This window comes from Agelaius phoeniceus, chromosome 4 (assembly GCF_051311805.1).
Source record: "Agelaius phoeniceus isolate bAgePho1 chromosome 4, bAgePho1.hap1, whole genome shotgun sequence".
In the NCBI taxonomy this organism is placed as follows: Eukaryota; Metazoa; Chordata; class Aves; order Passeriformes; family Icteridae; genus Agelaius; species Agelaius phoeniceus.
This window is the reverse complement of record NC_135268.1, coordinates 62,206,548-62,228,553: the sequence shown is the minus strand read 5'-3', so window position 1 is coordinate 62,228,553 and position 22,006 is coordinate 62,206,548. Positions and strand designations below refer to the sequence as shown.

The window sequence follows — 22,006 nt, the reverse complement described above, 5'->3', positions numbered from 1 at the left end:
TGGAGTTCTTCCAACCTAGGAACAATTGTCTTTGTAGCTGGACACTGAACGATTAGTCTTATTCCCTACTTGATTGGACTTTCTTTCATCTTTGTTGATGACCATATAATTTAGCCACTGTTTCACCTGTGATCTGATATATTATGTGCTTGTGACTCAGAATTTCTTCCTTAATGATTTGTAAAGTATGAAGGGAAAACTAAAGGAAAGTTTATGATTACAGCTGGAAATGTTGTGAATTATTAAAAAAAAATTATTTACTGGAAAATGTTGAAATAAGAAAATTGTATGAAACAATAGCAGTTCTAATGAAATAATGGGTCTTTTGAATGTAAAATAGCAAAGGAAATTTATTTGCCTGTTTTTCATATCACAAACACCTGTATATATATATATAACCTGTGGGTTTTTTCCTTCTCCACCCCTTTCCCATTAAGAATGGAGATCTAATTCAGGATGAAGTTCAGAAGCCAAAATGGAGGGCAGTCTTGGATTCACTCAGAAGCAGAGCTACTCAAACTCCAGTTGTGCTGCTACATGATAAAGAGTCTGGTATGCAAAGAAATCTGACTTATTCCTTTCATTTCCATGCCAATAAAGTGAAGATGATTTCATTCATGGTATGTGTATGACTTAAAAAGTGTAAACCTTTTGAAAATCCTCCTAATCTGTAAACCGTATCTGGGGAAGGTGAAATGATAATTGTTTACCACTATTCAGATATGAGCTTTCACAAGAAATCCTAGAACTTTCAAGAAACTACAGAGGTGAGGGGGTACTTTGTATGTTCTGGATGAAGTATAGTATTTGGGAATGCCATGCAGCAGACAGATTTGCTCTTCAGACCAAACAACATGAAAGCTCTTTTCTTGGCAGATTATATCAGGCAAATTCTTCCAACATAAATTAATGAGACTTTTATAGCAAATTTTAGTGTATGTAAATGCAGACCTGCACTGAGTAATTTTAACCTGTAAATTTAATCCCTAAGTTTTTACCTGCCCACTGTAATGAAATGTATTTTCCATTTCTAAATGCTTTGGGAACTGGAAACCGTGAACCCCAAATACACCTTGGTTTAGGCCTCGATATTTATGGGATTTTTATGAAGCTCATTTTCGTGCCTAACATCATGCTTGTATCTGAATCAGTGGTGATGTATGTTGCTGGTACAGAAGGCAATTTTAAGCATTCTTTCACTAAAATATTTTTCTATTCAGAACATCTGCTCTGATGGCTTTGGGTTTGCTTTTTGGGTAACTATCTGGGAGTGACATTACATTTACCAGTGCTTTACCGTAACAGAAACACCAGCCTGTAGCTGTGAGGGACTAAAGCAGATGGAGGAGCTACCAGAAGACCTTGTACCAGTTTTGGAATGCAGTTCCAGTGGCTTTGTGAAATTTGCTGGTCTAGCTGAGACTGAGCAGGTGAGAAGAAAAGTAACTGCTGTTCTTGCTATCTTTGTGCACAGGGAGCATGTGAAATTGGACAGAAAATGAAGAGTTGGTGTATTTAAAGGTGAATATAAAAGCAGCTTTAAATTATAGCTACTACAGATGCTTTACAAGGTGAATACAGATGTGCACTAAGACAATGGTTGTATTACTCATACCTAATTTCTAACATTACTCTTGTTGCAAGTCTTTAAATAATTTGAAAACCCTTTGTATGGAAATATTTTTCCTCATTGATCTGTAATCGAGTATTTTGCGTATCAAGGAAAAAACAAATTATGATTAGTAACATACTGTAGCATTATTTTTCAACTTGAAACATTTCTCATTTGCTGTCATTAGGTCACCCTTGGACCACGGAGGGCAAATACTCTAGAGGACAGTTTCACTTTGCTCAGGTGTACCCCAAGTCATCATGCAGCAGGACTGCTTCCCCCTTGTTCTGAGAAGTTACCCAGTGATGAGACAAGTAAGGAAACCAAAGATGAAGAAACCTTTTGTCTCTTGAAGGAACACACTGTAACTCCACCAGTGAAGACATTCCCTGCTTCTGTGGTTGAAATCTTAATGAGGAAGAAGCTCCAACTGACCTTGTTTGAACCTGGAAGATGTAACATAGCAGCTTTCACCACTGAGAAGAAAGTGAGGAATTTGAGTTTCTGTGAGACAAATACTAATCTTTGGCCTGATGGCCTTTGCATTGTTGCAAAAGGAGGATTTTATGACAGAGCTACTGAATTTCTTCATGGAATGTTGTCTTCCACTGTGGCTGAAATTTTCACAGCATCTCTAGAAGAATGCAACATGGAAAAACATTGGGAAAACAAGCAAATTCTGCCAGGAAGTGCAAGTGAAAAAAAATGTCTGGATAAAGATGTGGATGATGAAAAGTATCACCAAAAAATCTTTACAGGGAGAGCTGAAAGAGAGGAAATACAGAATGATGAAGCCCAACAACAACAGGTGACCTGTGATCTTGAGGAAAGTTCTAAAGTTTCCTACAAAACTGAATTATTCAGTCGTGGGAAGCCAGGAGTGGTAGCCAGAGAAAGTCTCCATAGCATGCAGGGTGCCCAAAGTTTACCTGTTGATTCCAAAGCCTTTAAAAAGTGTTTTGGAGGGAGTCCTGAACGAATGGAGAAAGAAGAAAAGACTTCAGAAAACTGCATCCCTGATGTGAATAGAGGATGTAATGGAGAAGACATAATTGAAATGGAAGCGAAAGGAAAGCAGACTGAGAAACCAACTCACCAAACAAGCCCCTCCAGCAATATCAGCCTGAAAAAAAGGAAAGATCAGACCTTGAAACTCCATGAACCAAATAAGGATTTCTCGTGTCAAAAAATAGCTGCTAAAAATGTGCAACATGAATACTCTCAGAACTTTTTTTCATCAGATGAAGAGAGATATCCACTTAAATTGCTGTTTCCTCTGCAAGAGAGGCCTGTGTGCATAAGCAAACTATTCCAGCCAAGGAAAAGTTTTTATAAGTGTTTCTGTCCTCTATCAACCTGGGAAGCTGGAAATGAATGTAATGTGAGAATATCTGTACTGGAAAAAGCAGTGGCTGCGTGTTCTCAGAGGATATTTCTGCTGATGCAAGAGAATGAGAATTACGCCCAAAAAGTCAGCATATTACAACAGGAGAATGACAAATATGCTCAGATGATGTGTGCCCTGGAAGAGGAGATGGATGCATATTTTCAATATGTTTTAGCAGCAGATGAAGCTAACGTTGTTTCATTCCAAAACTTACTTAATGAGAAAGAAGTTGCAGATGGGTGTTATGATAACCTCACAGGAGAAAGCACCATGACTCCAGGAACATTTTTAGTTGCAAATTTTTCCAACAATCTCTCATATGTTGAAGAGAAAAATAGGAATTCTGAAAAAGACTCATGGACAATTTCACCAAATAGACTTCATGGGAGTGCTCTATCCCTGAATGGAAGGAAAATGAGGTACTTCCAGCTGCTTTCTGACCTGAAAGAAGAAAGAAGCAGGTGCTTCAAAGAAATGGCTAAATTATTACAAGACAAGGAGAACTGTGTAGCAAAATATAATGAATTAATGCAAGAGAGAAAGAGAAATTTACAAAGAATAGCTCTTTCAGAAGGCGAAAAAGAAACTTTGTTGGCACATTTGGCAGAGATAAAGTGTGAGCAAGACAAATACAGGACCTTAGTTTCAGAACTCCAAGACTGCAAAACTAGCTGTTATCAAACCATTTCTGACTTACAGGAGGAAAAACATGTACTGCAAAGAAAGATAGACAGGATCAAGCAAGAAACTTCAGAACGGCTTGATGAACTTCAGAAAGCAAATACAAACTTTATTTTAGAAAATAAAAATTTAAAAGAGTTAATGTCTTCTTTGGGTTTCACCTATGAAGAGCTGAGAAAAGAGGAAAGTATAGGAACAAAGAAAAATATCGTAAAACTAAAAGAAGAAAGTCAGCAACCTGGTCTTAAGCCAAAGAAAGTTGAAACAGCATGTAGTGTAACACAAACTGAAGAACAGGGAGTTCTGGCTGTAGATCCTTCAGATTATTCTGGGCAAAAGGTAAATAATAACAGTAAGGAATGTTATTGAGCAAGATCTTCTAAAGAAAGGGAGATACAAATGTCAATTGGAGGGCAAATCTGAGTGATGGAGGAAACTGTAGCCTCTAACATGAGCTGAGGTGCTAAAGTTAACTTCGAAATAGAAGGCAAAATGCCAGAGAGGGGTTGTTTTTGGAATGTTGTATTTGAGAATGTTAGAGTGATACACCAAGCTACAAAGTTAAAAATAGTACTTAAAAGACTGCATTGTTCAGGCTTTTAAAAAAATTATTTATGCTATTGCAAGAGTAAAAGCTTTTACAAGAAGCTTTTATTCTACTACAAGTTCTCCTAACAGAAGGTAACTTTTTATAATGGTGAAAATATCATGTTTTGGTGAAAAGTGTGTACATGATAATTTATTTTTTTATTTGGTCTACTTTTTTTTATTGTTTTGATGTATATGAAGCATATCTCTAAAGACAGGATCTTTAGTTGTGGTGGATTTCTTATCCATGTTTTTCCTCTGTAGCCATGTATCTTACACCACAGTGAATTTCTGTGGATGTTACTATGTAATTATAAATGCCGAATTACTACTACTTCACCTGAGAATAGTCATCAGGGAAATATTTATATGTAATTCCTTGATTTTATGCAATTTTTTTAGTAGTTTAAGAGGAAACCACCTATTGTTCTATGAAAGACTGGGTGCCATTTGGTACAGGTGAGAGGAGTCATCATGTCTTTTTGTCTACTCAGGGCAGCATGTTTGAAAGCTACAGTATGATGAAAGAGAAGGTCAGAAAGGTGGAAGAGCAACTAAAAATACAGCAAAAGGAATTAGAAAAATCTAAAAAAGAGGTAAGCTTCTACTCTGATGTACTTCTGAGGACCAAATTTGGTTTTTTTCTTGTGTTTTGTTTCATGTCTGTCTTCTTTCTGCCAGGCTCTAGCACTTTCAGAAAACAGGGAAGTCTCTGATCTAGAGAACCTAAATGTTCCTCTGATCTTTGAGTGATGAATATCACAGTCACTCTTGGCTGGCCAGAACATCAAGTGAAGCTGCATTCCTGCAGCACACTGTGCCAGAGGCTGGGTGCCCTGAGAGAGGCACACACAACAACCTGCCCACTCTGGCATCTCTGGGCAGCTGCTTCCCTCCACACCACTGGGAATGAGGAGAAGGAGAAGGCAGTGGAAGCACTGAGGGTTGCTGCAAAGCTGGATTGAGAGCAGTTTTTGAGTGAGGAGCCAGATAAATGTCGGGGGTTTGCTGTACCCAGAGGCATCGCCAGGCGTGCTGCCCCTTCTCCCACAGCTGAGCAGCCAACACCACGTCCAGCAACCCCTTCTCAGAGACTTCCCAGTGTGGAGGGGTAGATCTGTGCCTGGGTGGGGTAAATCTGCACTTTAGACACCATCCAAGGAAGATTTCAGTGTTGTGCCTTTCCAAATGCACCAGATGTTCACATTGCTATTTTTTATTAGTCAATCTCCACTCCATGCACATCTAAGCAGAATGTTTTGTTTTTGTGGCAGGAATATATTTATGGGGTTGTAACAGGCATCACTCACATGCCCTGTGGACAAACCATTGGCAGCAGCAGGTGTGTTGAGTATGTAAAAGAAAAATTGCAATGGTGTTTTTGTGGTGGTTGTATGAATTTATTGTCCTTTGACAGCTGCTTTATGAGACTTCCCAGCTTTCAAGCGAGGCAACTGGAATGAAGGGATGGATTTAGATGATGTTGGATGGTTAGACAAGGACTTCTGACCTTTTATTTTGAACATAAAGAGACAGTTTTATTTTTGTTTCTTTTGTAAAATCTGATTAACTTGGGTCATTCTAATCCTTTTGTGTGTTATAAGGAAGTTGTGTGTTAAAATACTTTCCTCAGTTTACTTAAAATAATGTGAAACCTTTGCTTCCAGAAGGGAGAAAAAATGATATATCATACAAAGGAAAGAACTTGCTGTCAGGCAACCAGCTGAGCTATTGAGGGGCTTCTTTGTGGTTTTTGGTTTAGGTTTACTTTTGTTTTCAAAACTACAGTTAATGTGTGTAAGTGGAATGAAGGCAGCCTAGAAAAAAATTAAAAGGTAAGTATATGGAGGGCTTTCTTTCCCCTTCTTTGCATTCTTCACTTTTGATATTTTTGTTTTGATTCTTATACTGAATTAAACACTGCATTGTGCCAGCTACTAAGGAGAAAATTAACTCTGTCCCAGTTGAAACCAGGGCATGTTCCTCAAGAAAACCTTTTCCCCCTGCCCAGCTAATAAAAAATTTGCTTTTACTTTGCTCTGAGGGCTTTCAAAGATGTAATCTCTGAAATCATGTGTGCATACATCACAGCTTTTTTAAACTTTATTCATAATATTCATGGTAGCTTCATGTTTAGAAATAAATTTAAATAATATTTTTTGTCATAGCTCTAGTGAGATATTCTATAGGGCATACTTTTAGAGTTGCATTAATATCTTATGATAACATTGCAGTGTATTGTATAACTTCATTTATTTTAATCAATTTATAACAATTCAAAAGCTATGATGTAGAGAGCAGCCTCAAATCCATGGCTGTAAGCTGGAATTGAGAAAGGATCCCACTGCTGGACTGATTATACTGAGGAATTTTTGTTCTTTCTGTTAGGCTCAGAAGTGGTACAGAGAGCTTGGTTTTGCTGAAACAAGGTGTGAAGAAACCAAAACTCGTTTGATGCAGGCTCTCTCAGAATTAGACCACCTTAAACAAGAAGTTGGGGACAAAATGCAGGGAAAGCAGCACTGCAAATTAATGGTATGTATGTAAATGGCATGGAGAAAAGTATGGTCCTTGGGAGGAGGGCTCTGGCTGCAGAAATACCCATTATTGGTATTGGGAATAGATTTAAAGAGCCTCTCCAGGCACTGGAAACTTAAAAGAGAGCAGATGTTGTGCAAGGTTGACCATCTGTCTGCAGAGTAGTCCAGGTTCTGGGCTCTGCATGGGCAATGTAAACACCTCACTTTTTTGTTTAGGAGGGCTCTTGTTCTGCTCTCTTTAGCCAAAGTCATTTTCAGGTGGCCTAAATGAAAGGTCTTGGAGGAATCTGCAGTGTTTCCAGTATTTGGCCTTTCTGCCCTGATTTCAGGCCTTGAAGCCCTGATTGCTGGACTTGGGCAGGCAAAATGACACTCTGGACAGATGGTGTGGATTAATGTCAAAGTCTTTAATGGAGGCATGTGGCCCAGATATGTGTCTCCAAAACCCAGGAAATCTTTCTATCTCACTGGAATGTGTTTATATCACAGAAATTATGGGTTTGTCATAAATTTAACTTTTTTTTAATTTTCAGGTGGTTCTCTGTCTTGATACAGGTTTATGTTTTCCACCAAAATAAAGTGTTCTATGGAAAGATTTTTAATTACTGAATAATCTTCTGGAAGCAGCTTTTATAAAGACTTTTCAGCTAACCCTGTAATTATTTTTGCCCTCCTTAACTAGTGAGCTGCAAAGAAGTAATATGCAATTTCTGCTAGGTGGAAAAGAACATTTGTAGCAAGCTGCAAATATTTGCAGATTTGTTTTGAACAGGTTGGATAAATATGGCTTTAGCAGAAAATAGAAACAAATTCTGGAAAATATAAGGATTCTGAGGCCAGTTCAGTTGCCTAAATGTCACTGTTTATCCCAGTTAAAGGCCCTAGGGCATCCTAGGTTTACGTAGCCAGGAAGTCCTAGGCAGTTATTTCATATTAGCTTGTACACCCTACATGGCACTATGGGCTGGTGTTTAGACAGCTGAATTCAGACTTTTAAATGAAAAATTTAAAAGATTTTTCACGTCATTCTGATGTATTGGCATGTAGCATCCTAATACAATAGAATCTATTTCAAGCAAGAAGAAATGTCCAAATTGTTTGAAAATAGAAATAAATGTGTCACGTGTTTTGTTTAAGCTAGCAGATAAGATTTTGGGTGCATTTTTGGGAAATGGATCTTTAATCCTTTGTTTAGGGACAGTCTGGGGAAATTAGTATTTATTATGTTGGTCAGTGAAGTAAGATGTTAATTATGACTCACATGGAAATAAAATTCACAGGCCTTGACAGAATATTTTTATACTGGAAAAAGAGCAGGTCAGCCTTTCTCTATAAAACCCTGCCACTTTTAAATCCCTCCAGCAACCTATGTTTTCAAATTAGTGTTTATTGGTCAGTAGGATAGATTTATGCAATACTGTGGTGTGGTTTAATTCTGACTTCTTGTAGGTTTAGTCTCAAATTTTGGAACACAGGTGTCTCATTCCAGGGTCAAAGAGGCAGTCCATGTACCTCATAGAACTGGGTTTATCCTTCAGTTGCACTATTTGATGGCAGAGCTAATTATCTGCATAACTCAAGCCCATTATGTTTTAACCAAATAATATTTATTTTGTTGGCACAATTTAGCAAGTAGTCGAATAGAAAATAGAGTAGTATATCTTAAGAAAGGTCAACTTTATTTCAATAATTCACCTTTAAAATAAACTTCTTAATATACACCAAGCTGTTAGTAGTGGGTTTGTGTGAGGTCTTAAAATATAAGTTTTTCTAGATTAAATAAAAAAAAAAAACAACAACTTTTTGTCACAAAAAAGATCACGATCTACTTTTCTAGCATCATGTTACTCCTGAGGGCAGTTTTGTTGACTGGTGATCCAGTTTTTGTTTTCAGTTACTTTCCACCCTTCACCAAAACTCTTTTTCATTACTCAAAGTTACTAATAATCCCTTGCACAGTAAATCACAGTAATTTATGCTTTTTCCTGTTCTAAACCTCATTTTTCTGGAACACCTCTTGCTGCAATGCTTGAAAGAAGTGAAGATGTGAGCACTCTGAGCCTAGAACCCAAAGTGCCTGAAATATGCTGTGTTTTGAGTGTGTCTTGTAGAACTTTTTGCATTTCTTATGTTCTCTAGGCCCTGCTCCCAGGGATCCTAGTTGTCACCTGAGACTCCATAAGGCTGTCATGATATTATTCATTGCAAGTAAAAGAGAGCTAAGATCATATCTTTGAAGCTTACTGCTAGGACTCTATTACAGTGAAGTTGCTGACAGGTGAAATATGCTTTAGCCTAGAAGCATTTGGGTGAGTTTTCTGGGATGTTGAGGTGGTGCTGTGATTGAATTTAAGAGAAATATGGGGATGAGCAGGAAGGGGGCAGGGTAATACTTGCAGCTTTAAAAATTCATAGATGAATTTTGCATGGTATGCACACGATAAATAAGGCACAAGACTTCTCCAGTGAACTCCTGATGACTGTCTGCAAAAAAGGCCTGTAGCAAAAAAGGTCATATTCCTTCTCATTTTCTCACTGAGTTTTCAGACAAGCACAGTTCACATGAGAAGAGGAAGATACTGTTTTTCTTTTTAATGTTTAGGTACCAGCTTCAAAAAGTAGTGATCTTGCCAGGTTTTACAAGAATGCAGTGTGTTAAATGCCATGTTTTAGGCTTAGTTACCCTTTGGTTATTTCCCAGTCCCAGCTGCTGGGTCCTTCATCCTTCTAGAGCTTGACTACATAACCTATGGTCACTGCAAACTGGGACATCTGACAGAGTGCTCATCATAAATCTTATATGCCTCATTTGTGTGTTGGAGCTACAGAAAACTGCTGGTGGTTCAGCCAAATGCAAAAGGAAAGAGGGAACTTCTCTCTGTCTCCAACCTTCACACAGTTGTTTTATTTCCCCATCTTTTTTTCCATGAAGCATCTTCAGTTAGGGAGTGTTTCCCATTTGGTTTTACCATACTTTTTGTGTGGGAGAGAAGATAAGGGAAATACCATGTGATGGGCTCATCCTTGGCCCTTCATCCCTGCAGCCCTGGTCTAATCCATGGAGATGTGTCCAGCTGTTCCTATTGTTCTCTTGACACAAGAGGGAGCCAAAAAGTTTGGTACAAAGCATCCAAGCTGCTCCAGTGCTGTGCACAGAGGACTGGCTTCAGGAGGAGGAGCACTGTGACAGTGACATATTTCTGGTTTAATCTGTGTTGCAGTGATGGGCTGCAGGCAGAGTAATGTGATCCATCAGCTCAGGTTGCTGTTCCCTGTGGAATGGTGCCTTCAGTGTGTTGTAGGCAAGGGTGTCAAAGCCAGAAAGGCTGGGAAAAATTTACTGTGATGTTGTGCATCAGGGCTGAGTATGAACTTCTCTCTCAGTTGTAGCAATGGTTGTAACCATTAAAATCAAATCATCATTCTGTTTTGCCAGAAAGTTATACAGTTTTACCACAGTATATATATATAAATATATACATATATAGTACATATTCCTTACATACTGATACTTAGATAATCAGAAATCTTGACCAGCTGTGTGAATCAACTCAATTTTATTTTTAATATAATAGCCTAAGTGTTTTTCAGGATACTTCCTTCTCCTTCAGATTTGCCTCATTCTAAATCTATATGTTTAATCAGGCAGTGTCACTTGTAGGAGCTGACCTTATGATGCTGACCATCAATCTAAAGCTCTCACTACTCCTTTCAATCTATGAGCATGAAATTGGGGAGAAAATAAATTGAGGAGTGGGGGAGGAGGAGTTAAATTCAGAAGCTTCTCTTTCCACTTGCTCTGTATCATGATTATTACATTTAATGTAGCAAATTTTCTTTTTAGAAATTTTTACTTAAGATCTGATTAGTTTATTAATAATCTTCCAGAACAAATAAATATTTGGGAGAGGGGAATTATCTCTCTGACATAAATATATGTAGAAAAACAAGGGACATATTACTTCTTGTTGAAACAGGAGACTGGGAACATCTGAGTTTTTTTGTTACTCACTATGTGACCACAGATTGGTCACTTATCTGTCTTTGCCAAGTTTCCCCATTTATTAAATCATTACAATAAATATATTTACTTTGAAGAAATGTTGTAGGAATCCATTTCTATACCTCTTCTCACAGGGGCCAAGTACTCTTTACATATAAAGAGTTTAAGATTAGTGCAAAATATAAGTGTTAATATATTAATGAAGTTTTGGGATCATGCATTTGATAACATTGCTTCTTTTTGATGTACAAGGTAAGTAGTTATATCGATTGAGAAGTTTTGTGGTCAAAGACATGATTAAGAATATTTTTGTTGTTTTATACACCTAAATTGAAAATCTGTATATTTTCTCTCTAGCCTGTGTACACATTGAAGGATGCCCAGGAAAAAGAGGTGAATAAAATAGCCAGTAAGAGATTAGAGCAGCAAGTGTTGACCTTGAAAGCCCAGCTCAGGGACCAGGCTGCATTACAAAGTCAGTTTCATGGCTTGCAGAATGAAGTGGAACTCCTTCAGGCTCAGCTATGTGAAAAGGTATAAAATTGTTCTCTTTGTGCTTAAATGTGAGCTTAGATGTCAGATTCTACATCTCTCTTTTCAAAGGGGAGAAGTAAAATAGACTTCTTTCCTGGGAATGAATCTGAGGATAGTTAAATGGTTTCCAGGCATATATACAAGTACTCCTAACTTCAGAAAAATAGGGAAAAGATGTAAACTGCCTGAGTGATCCATGTTATGGAAAAACGATAGATGATCATGAAAATTCAGTCTCTGCTCTAATTAATCCCCATAGTGTAATGCAAGCACAGTGGTGCTGAAATTCTTTACAGAGAATCTCCTTGGCTTAAATTGTCAGGATTTTTTAAGATTCACAACCCTCTTTTTCCACTATATCAGATTATGAAACTCCAAGCTAATTTTGATAGACTTTTCCTAACTTCTTCGGTTCACCTGCTGGGGTTACACATGAAGAGTTTCAGTTAGACATTTTCAGACAGGTGTGTGGTTTGGATTTTTGTCATAGTTATTCTGATGAGCACCCCCATGTATGCACAAATGCACTGCCACAAGCAGTTTATACACTTGTGCATTATTTTTCACCTGGCAAACCAGAGCAGGTACATTAAGATTTGCAAAGCTGCTGCCTTACAGTGTGACAGCAAAACTGCTGCTGTGAGTGTGGCTACAGCTACTGAGCTCTTAGGTGGAAACAAATTCCTCCTAGGACTGCTTTCCCTTAGATTTTGTTTCCTATTGGGACTATATTTTGGAACAGGATAATAGTCACAATGTGAGCCAAATTGGAATGGCCCACCAGGCTCTGAAACAGCTACTAAATGGAATGTTTTCAATAGTGCTCTTTGTTCTTCATAGCTTCTACTCTGACATACAAGAGATTATTGTCTTCTCCCTACTGGGAACAGGTTTCATTCTACTTTCTCCACAGTAAACCCATCTTGCTACAATTTTGGTTTCTGTTTTGTTGTTGTTTGTCTGTTTGTTTGGTGGTAGTAGTTTTGTTTTGTTTTTCCTAGCCTCATCCTGTGCTGTGGCTTGCTCTAAACCAGTCCTGTAAAGAGGGTTAGTGGCTTCTCCAGGCATGGGTTGGGGGATATCTCTTAGAAGAACAGTGCTGGTAAAATGAAACTGTTCTGTAGTGTCACATCAGGTGGTAGGTGAGTAAAGGGTGAGATGTGCTGTCCATATACATGGACAAATCTTAGTTCTCTTGCATCAGCAAGATGTGTTGCTCCCTGCCTCATCAAGAGTTGAAAGTCTCCAGTGCAGGGACCTATTGCCAGCTCTTTGTTTGTTCCCCCAGTGCAATGTAAATACATGTTTCCCCGTCCTGCCTGCTCTGATTCCTCCCAAGCCCACAATCTATTAGCTGAGGACAATGTGACCTTTTTCAGCATACCTGATTGCTCATAAAGGAGGGTTTTTTAATGATGAATATAATATAATTAGTGTAAACTTTATGGAAATGTAAATTATCAGGCATGATAAATGCAAAGGAATCAATACTTTACAGTCAAAAATACTGTATTGACTCATAGTGGTAATGGATTTTATGTGGCAAGATGCTGGGTTTTTTTCTCTGCATAATCAGAAAGGAGGGTTACCATCAGTAGATTTTAATCATAAAGTACAGACTAAGTAATCTGGCCCACCCTGCTTCACCTCCTAATAGAGGACATGTATCAGCTGTGTCAAAGACTGTCGATGTTTCCTTTCCAGAGTAGAATATACATGCAGAAAATCCCTCCTCTTTTCTCTGATTTTACAGTAAAATATTGATAAGGAAAGGGAAAATTTTCCTCCAATGAATGTTTTGGGAGATTCACAGAGTAAATATGAACCTGAGTGCATAATGAAGGATACCAAGTCTTTACTGTGATGCTGCTTTGATTAAATAACCTCACTGATCTCAGGCTCCATCTAAGAACATCCAAAAGCCTTTGATAATTTTTAAGACTAATGCTAATGTAGGGCAGTGTTTGTGTGCCAGAGCCTATCTGTGTGCAGCTAGTGCCTTACACTGATTCATCCTGTTTGTGGTACAGGGTCACACAGATATGCAAAGTGTACACCTCAGAGCCAGGTCTAAAATACCCAAAAAACTGCTGGAATATTTCAAAGTGATTCTTGAATAAATTGATGCAGGATGTTTTTCAACCTTTCAGGAGAAAGAGCTGCAGAAGAGGAAATCTGAAGTGAAGTTGACATTAGCTCCTCTGAAGGTAGTGTGTTTCCCTGAACCCTGATTCAGGACCTGCACAGGGGTATCCCTTTGCTTACAGGCTCTGTGCCTGTCCCTTCCTCTTCCTCTGCAGCTGTCCCTGATTTTCTGGGTGCTGCTGCCTTCACCCCAGGCAGGGGCTCACTGACATCATTGCAAGGTGACTTTCAGCCTCTCAAAAGGGGGACCTTGCACACAGAAAGGGAACATCTCTTTCAGTTTATCTGTGCATATATGCTGCTCTTGAAGGTGTGGAGGCATCTAATAATGTAGAGATCTAGGAATACAGTCTGTAGCTTTGGGCCAAAATGTGGAATTACAGATCAGACACAAAATGTAATCTTGCAGTCTCAGAAGGGAGTGAAATGACAGAACCATGGGATGTTTGTGTGTTCATGCCACACAGGCTAAGCTGGCTTGCCTCACCCAAAAGTGCCAGGAAAGGAACAGCTTCATTAGGAGGATGCATGATGAATTCCACAGGCAAGGATTTATTAACTCTGCATTTGATGAAGAGATGAAGAGCCTGGTGAATGACATGACCCTGGCAGAGTATATGGCTGCTTTTACACCGATGTGTAATCAAGTGGTACGTGCTCCTAGTTCATTGTAGGATCCTCATGTGTACACTACTGAATTAAGTGGTGGTTTTAAAAGTGTTTAGAGAGACTTAATGTGCAATTATAAAATATATTTCATTGCTTAATTTAAGTATTGCTTCAGACAAATCATGGAGTTGGCCATTTTATTGTTGTTGAAGGCAGGGTCTAAATTTCAGGAGCTTAAAGCAAAGTGCATCAATGTTCCATGCAAGAAACACTCCCCTGGTATTTTGACTAGGTATTTGATGGATAATGCAGCACATATTACCCAATTTCATTTTAAATATGAATTTTGCATTTCTTTCCTGCACAATGCATTCTTTCAGATTTCTGAAGAAGTCAGGGGAAAAAAAGATCAGCAGTGAATATTTTAAGACTTAACTCAGTGGGCATTTGTATTCAAAAGGGAGTTAGTCACTTATGTTTCTCTGGCAAGGCAAAAGTGGGAAGCAGTCTGTTTCACACCTGGTTATATTCAATATTGTCATTAATATCTTGGATGCTGGGAATAAACTTCCTAAGTTTGGAGTTACACCTACTTGAAGACTTTCTTAAGGACAGGGATCTCAATATGGCAACCTGAAGAAACAGGAATTCCCTTGCAGTACTTCAGTGTCCATCAGCAAGTTCTTTTTCCTTTTGATTTCTGTTTCTTGGGTTTTTTTGTTTTTTTTTTTTAAGCCTGTAAAAGTATCCAAACAATATTTGGTAGACTTTGTGTCAACTACACTTGAGTAGAATTTATTTGGTTAAAAGTGGGGTAGGGGAAGGAAATACTGTGTGTTACACATTTGTATAATATTGTGTGCTTGTCACAACAGAATACAGAATATTAGTTCATACTATATACTGTACTTCAGCTGACACAATGCACTGCAAAATGAATATTTAAAAATAATTTATCTTAATGACACTTGACATTTTCACCAGCAGAAGATGCTCAAAATGGTTACATACTGTAGTACATCCACAGGCTTATTTTTCTGATGATTTTGCATTTTTACACACTGAGTGGTCATTCTGTATCATGTTGATAGTGCTTATTCTTACAGTGTTACTAAGTGTTGCAAGCTATCACTCAGTCATACTCGTTTTGTGGCAAAACAATTTAACTGCATGTTAAGGGAAAGGTGGATCGATTGCTGGTTGCAGGATGGGACAGGACTCTGTGTCTGGCTGTGTCTCCTTGAGTACCTCAAGTGTGGGTCCAGCAGTGCCTCACCCAAGCTCCCACTGCACAGGAATGTTTCATGGAACTCATCTGTCAGAAGGGAGATAGTGCTCCCCTGCCTTCAGGCTTTTCTCAGACACTGCTGTGATAGATGAGCATTAATAAAGCTTGCCAACACAATAAATATCAAAATACTGGTCACACTCACACTGTCTCCCTAAATGTTCAATTATCACAAAACTTAGCAGGTTCAACAAGAGAGAATGAAATTAAATATATATTCTGATAGCCAGTGAATTTATCTGCAGCATAGAGCCCCACATTAAATCCCCTGCTTTGACAGATATTTAGCTGTTCATACTAGGTGTAGCATAAGCCCCTTCCATGGTGTCTGGCACTGTAGTGGCCACAGGTCTCACTTAGGCTCAGGCACAAATAGGATTCAAGCCTGGGGTTTTTATCATGCAAAGGACACACTGGCTCTTGCTGGGTGTCTTCACACTGAGCTGAGGGCTCCTCTGGTCTGTGATAAATCCTTCCACATATGACAGGGGGAAACTTTCCTATCAAGGAAGAGTTGCATGTTCTCATGAAAAATGTATATTTCTATGCATCAGGTTTCCAATGGAAGACACTTCAATGAAAAAATGTCCAAGTTTCACTACTACTAATTTAATGATGATTACAATTAAAAAAAAATAGAGAGACTTTTTTATATTCATGTGATACATTCCTTTGGTTTAAAAAATCTTATACTGTCGACATATGTTTTAGTGAACTAACTTTTCATCTTGGATATTTTATTTCTTGCTTTCAACTCTTATTCTCCCTGGACTTCACATTTAAGATTCCAGAGCTATACCAAACATCCCCTTACATAAAATTCCTTTGAAAGTTCATTCCTTCCTTCCCCTCAGTTTTTCACTCCTACAGCATCCATAACTTTGGAATTCTACTATACAAAACCTGGTGGATTGTTGTTTTTTGTGGTTTTTTTCCTTTTATTTTCCCTCTTAAATTAAAGATTTGCAATTGGCTTTATTCATTACTGGACCCAGTAACAAGTGGAACCCTGTCACACATTGGCAGCAAACCTCTGTGCCATGATTTACTGATGAATTTCAGCTCAAAGTTTGCAGTGATGAATGAAGAACTGATTCAGAGCCTTTTGAAGGGAAAGAGGTCTCTGTACTCATTCAGTGCCTGACCTTTTGTAGTTCAGTAAAAAACTTTGAGTCATGTTGTCAGAGAAAAATTTAGTTCATAGGTCTATTAAGAACTCTTTTTTTTTTTTCTTTTTTTGCTTGTTGATCTGTGCATGAAATTACAAGTAGAGGGGATAGAGCTGCTTCAGCTGGGTACTGGGATGGCCCAGCTTTGGTGGGGCATTTATGGGCACCACCAAGAGTTTGCCAACAGACCAAAGCAAACTCTACTTCTTTGCTTATTTGGGACACAATCAGGTCATTTCCTTCTATTTGACAGTATTTTCTCCCTAATTTTCATCCCAATTAAAATACTAAACCACAAAGATGGTGTTATGCAAAACCCACTGTCTTTGGAGCTTCTCTTCAGACTTCACTTTCAGCATTCAAGGCTCTGCTCTCAGACATGATAAATCCCTGTTGTCCCTGTGGCTTTATTTTGCTGACTAACTCAAGGCTTCCATCAGTTCAGTTCAGCAGAGCTGCATACATTTTGAGGCTTGTCATTCTTGATTATTTTCACAGCCCAGTGTTACATTCAAATGTTTGTGAGTGAAAAATAAAATTTGCTTGAATCATGTAGTATCTCATAATTTTGTTCCAGCAGTGCACTCTTCAGTGAGGTCAGATATATGCTAGAGTATTATGTTCATAAAAGACAGTTTTCCTTATCTTAATAAGTCCCTGTAAAGAGGACTAGGTTTTGAATTACTTTTCCTCATGATAAAACTGTACACCATGAAGCACTTACTTTGTAATTAACTTTAATTGAACAATTAAGTATAATTTAATTTAATTTTAGCTGGTTTTTATCATAATAAACATATATGATTGCACAGAAGGGGTTTTATTTCAATTCTTTTTCACCCACCACCTATGTCACTTTGGTGAAAGCAAAAATTCTGTGCAGGACAGTGAATAAATGCAGACTCTCAGTTTTAAAAAAAAGTCATCTTTTGGGCAGGGATTGAAATGACAATGTATGTCTAATATGAACTTAAAATTTTTGGAGGCATGAAGAAGTTAATTTCTAAGGCTTTGCGATATGTTCTCTTTTTAAAAGACTTGAGAAACCCTTGCAGCCCATTGGAGTGGAGCGATAATAAATTTTGGCAATAGGAATATTTTACAACCTTGTCTTGTTTTGTGTCTGGAAAACAAAAAGCACGTGGCTGAAGAGGACACATTGCTGGGACAAGGGCTGCCTCCAGCGGGTACACGAGGCACTGGGCACAGTGCCCTGGCTGGGAGTCACATCCCCAATGTCAGACACAAAATGTGTGTCCACGTTTGGCCTTTTGTCATGTCCCATTTTAATCACCTCCTTTTCAATGCTGATTTTTTTTTTTTAATTGGAAGGACCTTGCCCTCATCCTCCTTTCCTTGCCTTTGCAGAATTAATTTGTGGACATTATTAACAGTTATTGTTTTTCTGCCTTTCCCAGTGAAAAGAGCACAGGACAGCATCCATCAACTGATCTTGGAAATTCATGTTCACAAAACCACTAACAAAAAAGGACTTGGCTTTGCAACAGCTGCTTTACTTGGGATGGTAAAAGTGGGAAGCAAGAGGAGATGTTCCAGATGAGTAATAGGACATGTAAAAGAGGAGGCTTGATTTTTTCCTGAGTTTAGGTGTCTACTTGCAGTTGAAGGGCCAGGATTTACTGAGCCTGGCTGGCTTGAGCATGAGGCAGTGTCCATGCTGCTTTTGATGGATCAGAGAACCACACAGAGGAGCAAGTGAGCTTGGCTCCCCTTTCCCATGGACTCAGCCCAGCCAGTACAGTTGTGCAATATTTTGGGCCTTTTCTCTCTCTTTTGGGCTAGGTGTGGAGAAAAAGGAGTATGTTTAATTCTTCCCTTCAAATGATTGAGCAAACTGCCTCTGTCTGGATGTCTGTAATGGAAAATTCTGCTCATCCAATTTCTCTTGTGCTGGGACACTTTGACCTGATGATATATTTTATATATTCTTTCCATCTGAAACCATTGTGGCTGTTTGCCCTCATTTCTTGGAGCTGAAAGGGAATTTGTGCAAGGGATGTAGGGATAAATGGTAGTGCTTTTTAATGCTTTTCATGCAGTCATCTTAAACCTTATGGATGGAAAGCTCCGGGCAAGGAATGTGTCCAGTGCAGTGAATTGTTTTACAGAATAGGGATTAAATGTGCAGAGCAGCATAGCTTAATTCTTCTTTCTGTCAAGGGATTTCTTCTGAGATATGTTTTGATAGAGCAATGCTTTTTGTTTGTTTATTGGTTTGTATTTCTACTCATTACTTTGCAAGTTTCCAGTGAACTGTATTTGAAGATAATAGGCCTGAAATAAAATTCTCTGATGTCTTCCTTAAAGTGGTTTGTGTGTGGCTGTTAAGGTCAGAGGCTTTTCTGGCACTGAGGGTGAGACACATTTCCTATATGATGTCTGTACTTCTGACAGTCATCTGTGGTAGTTTATCTATTTATTTTCATAGTTAAAGCAGAGAAGAACATCCTTCCAAGGAATTATCCTGCCCATTTTATGTACCTGCTTTAGGTAAGTGCAGATGACTGAGCACTGACAGGCTGCCCAGAGAGGGAGTGGAGTCTCCCTCACTGGAGATATTTAAGAACCATCTGGACACAATCCTGTGCCATGTGCTCTGGGATGGCCCTGCTTGAGCAGGGAGGGTGGAGCAGATGACCCAGTGTGGTCCCTTCCAGCCTGACCCATCCTGGGATTCTGGGATAAGGTGGGAAGAGCTGTGGAAGTTGGGCTCCAGTGGCTGTCAAGGGGGCCAGGGGTAGATAACCTTTGGTTTGATGAGTCCCACCCTCAGAAGGGAGAAAGAATTTAACTTTGGGCTTTCAGTCTTTTTGGGACAAGGCTGATCAAGAGCAAGGAATCTTTCAAGACAAAGGTTTCTTTGCAGGAAGAGGTTTGTTTGTTTTTACCTGATATTACAAAAAACATGCATTGAATCACTGGAATTGCAAGTGGATGAAGTGAAGAAGTGGAATTAGTTATTTAGTAATTTTTTTAAAGAAGGGTGAACTCCATTGCTGAGAGATATGTTATTTTTGACCTTTAGAGAAATTATTAAAAATACTGAGAGACACAAAATACAGATTTAAAAAGTTAGTGGCAACCTGGCCTTTGCAGTGAAATAACTGATAAAGCTGTTCAATAATTATGTAAATGGTTGTTTGGATAGAGGGGATCTCAAGAATTTTTGCTGGCTGAGGAGAAGGTTCTTACTCAAGGTTAATGCCCTTTGAAAGTAAAATTTGGTTTAGCTGACAAGATTTAGATCTTTTTCCTGAATGCATAATACAGATATTTTAACAGTGATTTTTGCTGCAGTTCATGGGCAACAGCATGCATTTCTCTAGAGCAGCACATGCTAGTACAGGAATAGTCATGACTAAAAAAAAAGAAAAGTTTTAAAAACTAACCTTCCTTTATTTTTGATAAGTGACAGAATTTAGATTATCATAAAATGTACAATTAAAATATGCAGATAAATGAAAACATTTTCATCTTCTCTCTGACACCACTGTCTTATTTTTCTGTAGTGTTGGGGGAAGCTGATGTGTTTTTGTTTCAATAGCAATCCTTCTAGAACATGGCATTATGCAAGTTTACACTCTTCTCAGTTTGGTCAAATATCTCAGTTTGGTCAAATATTTTCATTTCTTCCTAGGTGGGATAATTTGTGGAAAATTGAGAGTAAAGCAAAAAAAAATAGAAAAATAGAATAAATATAGTAAAATTAATAATAATAATAAAAAAAAAACAACCTGAAAAAGAATAAGTTAATGTCTGGGCATTGAGACAAAACACAGAATTTCTGCTTAGCTGCATCCTTAGTGCTATAGGAGATGTAATCTTTAGTGCCAGTCCTATGACACACCAGAGATGAGTCTTTTGAGAATCATACCAATTTTCCAATATAGTGCAGACTATACTGTGAAATCTTTGTCAGGGTAGTAGCATCTTCACTCACTGGGGTTTGCATTAACCATGCTTTCTGCTGAGTGTCACTACTTTGGCTGCAGAAGAATTTGCTAATTCCAAGAGGCAAAAGGGTTTGTGGGATAAAAAATTGAAGGAAAGGAATGACCCTGCAAGAAGGTTATTCTTCTAGAAATGACTTGTGCCAGTGTCACAGCTTTGATTTGGTGGTGTGTTTTTTTCTGGCAGCTTTACCAGCTCCCCTGCCAATGAGCAGGACAGAGATTTGCCTTTGCATGGGTCACTGAGCTCCAGAACTTGTTCTGCTCCTGCTCACTCTCATCCATCACCACAAATGCCTCTAACTGTGCTTCCTGTAGTGAGGAAATTCCCATCAAATATTTTTAGATCTGATATCTTCATGCCTCAAAACATTTCAGGACTGACCTTTCATTGCTTTAAGCCAGCTGGCATTTTTTGTGAACGATGGGGAGAGATACTGCACTTGTAACCTTGGTTGAAAGAAACCAAGGACTTCTGGAGCTGCCTTGGGCTCCTGTGTTTAGAGGGGAACATCCAAACGTGAAGCTTTCACTTTCCAGCTGATCTGTGCCTGCTAGGACATGTTTGGGTATTCATGCCACCTTGCCTAAATAAATGCAATATCCAGGTGGTATCACAGGCCCCCTCTGTGATCAGCATAGAGAAGGCAAACCTTTTAGGGAAGAGCAGCAATCTAAATTCTGTGCCCCAAACGGACCAATGTGAGTGTTCCTTCCTTTCCTGGATGTGCCTGCCTTGTTCCCTGGCCTTCTTCAGCCTGAAATCAAGGATCCAGGTGGAAGCTGCTCCTGGGCAGTGTCTCAGCTGGCCACACATGCTTGTGTTGGGTACTTTAAGGGGACCAATGGCCACAATTCATCAGAACTGGTTCCCTTTGCTCATGGTGGGGAGCCAAGAACAGGAGGTGAAATGGCAACAACAAAACCACCATGTGTTCTTCTTTATGTCACAATAGAACTATATTTAGATGCAGGAGCTTGTCAATAAATGTTCATCTTTCTGTTGGGCCATTTCAGAGCAATCTTACACTGCTATTGCATTTCAGAGTCCTTTGATTTTTCATTTTTTTAATGGACACAAGTGATGTAGCTAAGACTCAGTAAAGATGCACAGAGCACAAACAGTATATTATTTTAAGTAAAATGGGTTTTCTTTTAAGTAATTCTTCCTGACCTGGCATATATTTGTATCTGCATTTCTGTAGCTTTTGCAAGAGGCCTAATGGCAATGAGATGCTAATGCATAATGAGGTGAATTAATTTTAGAAATAAATAAATTAATCTTCAAAAACGGAAAGGCTGAAATGACAAGGCTTGCAATCTCAAGAAACAATGCAATACTCATATGGTAGGTATAATAATTTTGGCTTTGAATGATAAAATGCTACTGCCTTGTAGTAGTCATTGGTATTCAGGGAGATCTGCTTGCAACTGTTATGAAAATGTGCATATTTAAACTGCCATTGCTCTCTTAAATTT

At 38.5% G+C, this 22,006-nt stretch overlaps 1 protein-coding gene across 16 annotated transcripts in view; it reads left to right on the top strand.

Moving 5' to 3' along the window:
* The window catches only part of C4H4orf50 (chromosome 4 C4orf50 homolog), an 85,883-nt gene that overhangs the window by 10,968 nt on the left and 52,909 nt on the right, over nt 1-22,006 (top strand). For 7 of the 16 annotated variants that reach the window (XR_013182161.1, XR_013182162.1, XR_013182164.1 and 4 more), the window contains exons 5-12: nt 438-552; nt 1,306-1,430; nt 1,800-4,019; nt 4,763-4,864; nt 6,657-6,803; nt 11,169-11,345; nt 13,496-13,552; nt 13,958-14,140. Coding sequence is in view for 12 of the 16 variants with exons in the window: in XM_077177717.1 (XP_077033832.1) it covers nt 438-552; nt 1,306-1,430; nt 1,800-4,019; nt 4,763-4,864; nt 6,657-6,803; nt 11,169-11,345; nt 13,496-13,552; nt 13,958-14,140 (3,126 nt within the window). In the remaining 4 variants the exon portion in view is untranslated. The other 9 variants (XM_077177715.1, XM_077177711.1, XM_077177713.1 and 6 more) reach the window with 9 other exon arrangements.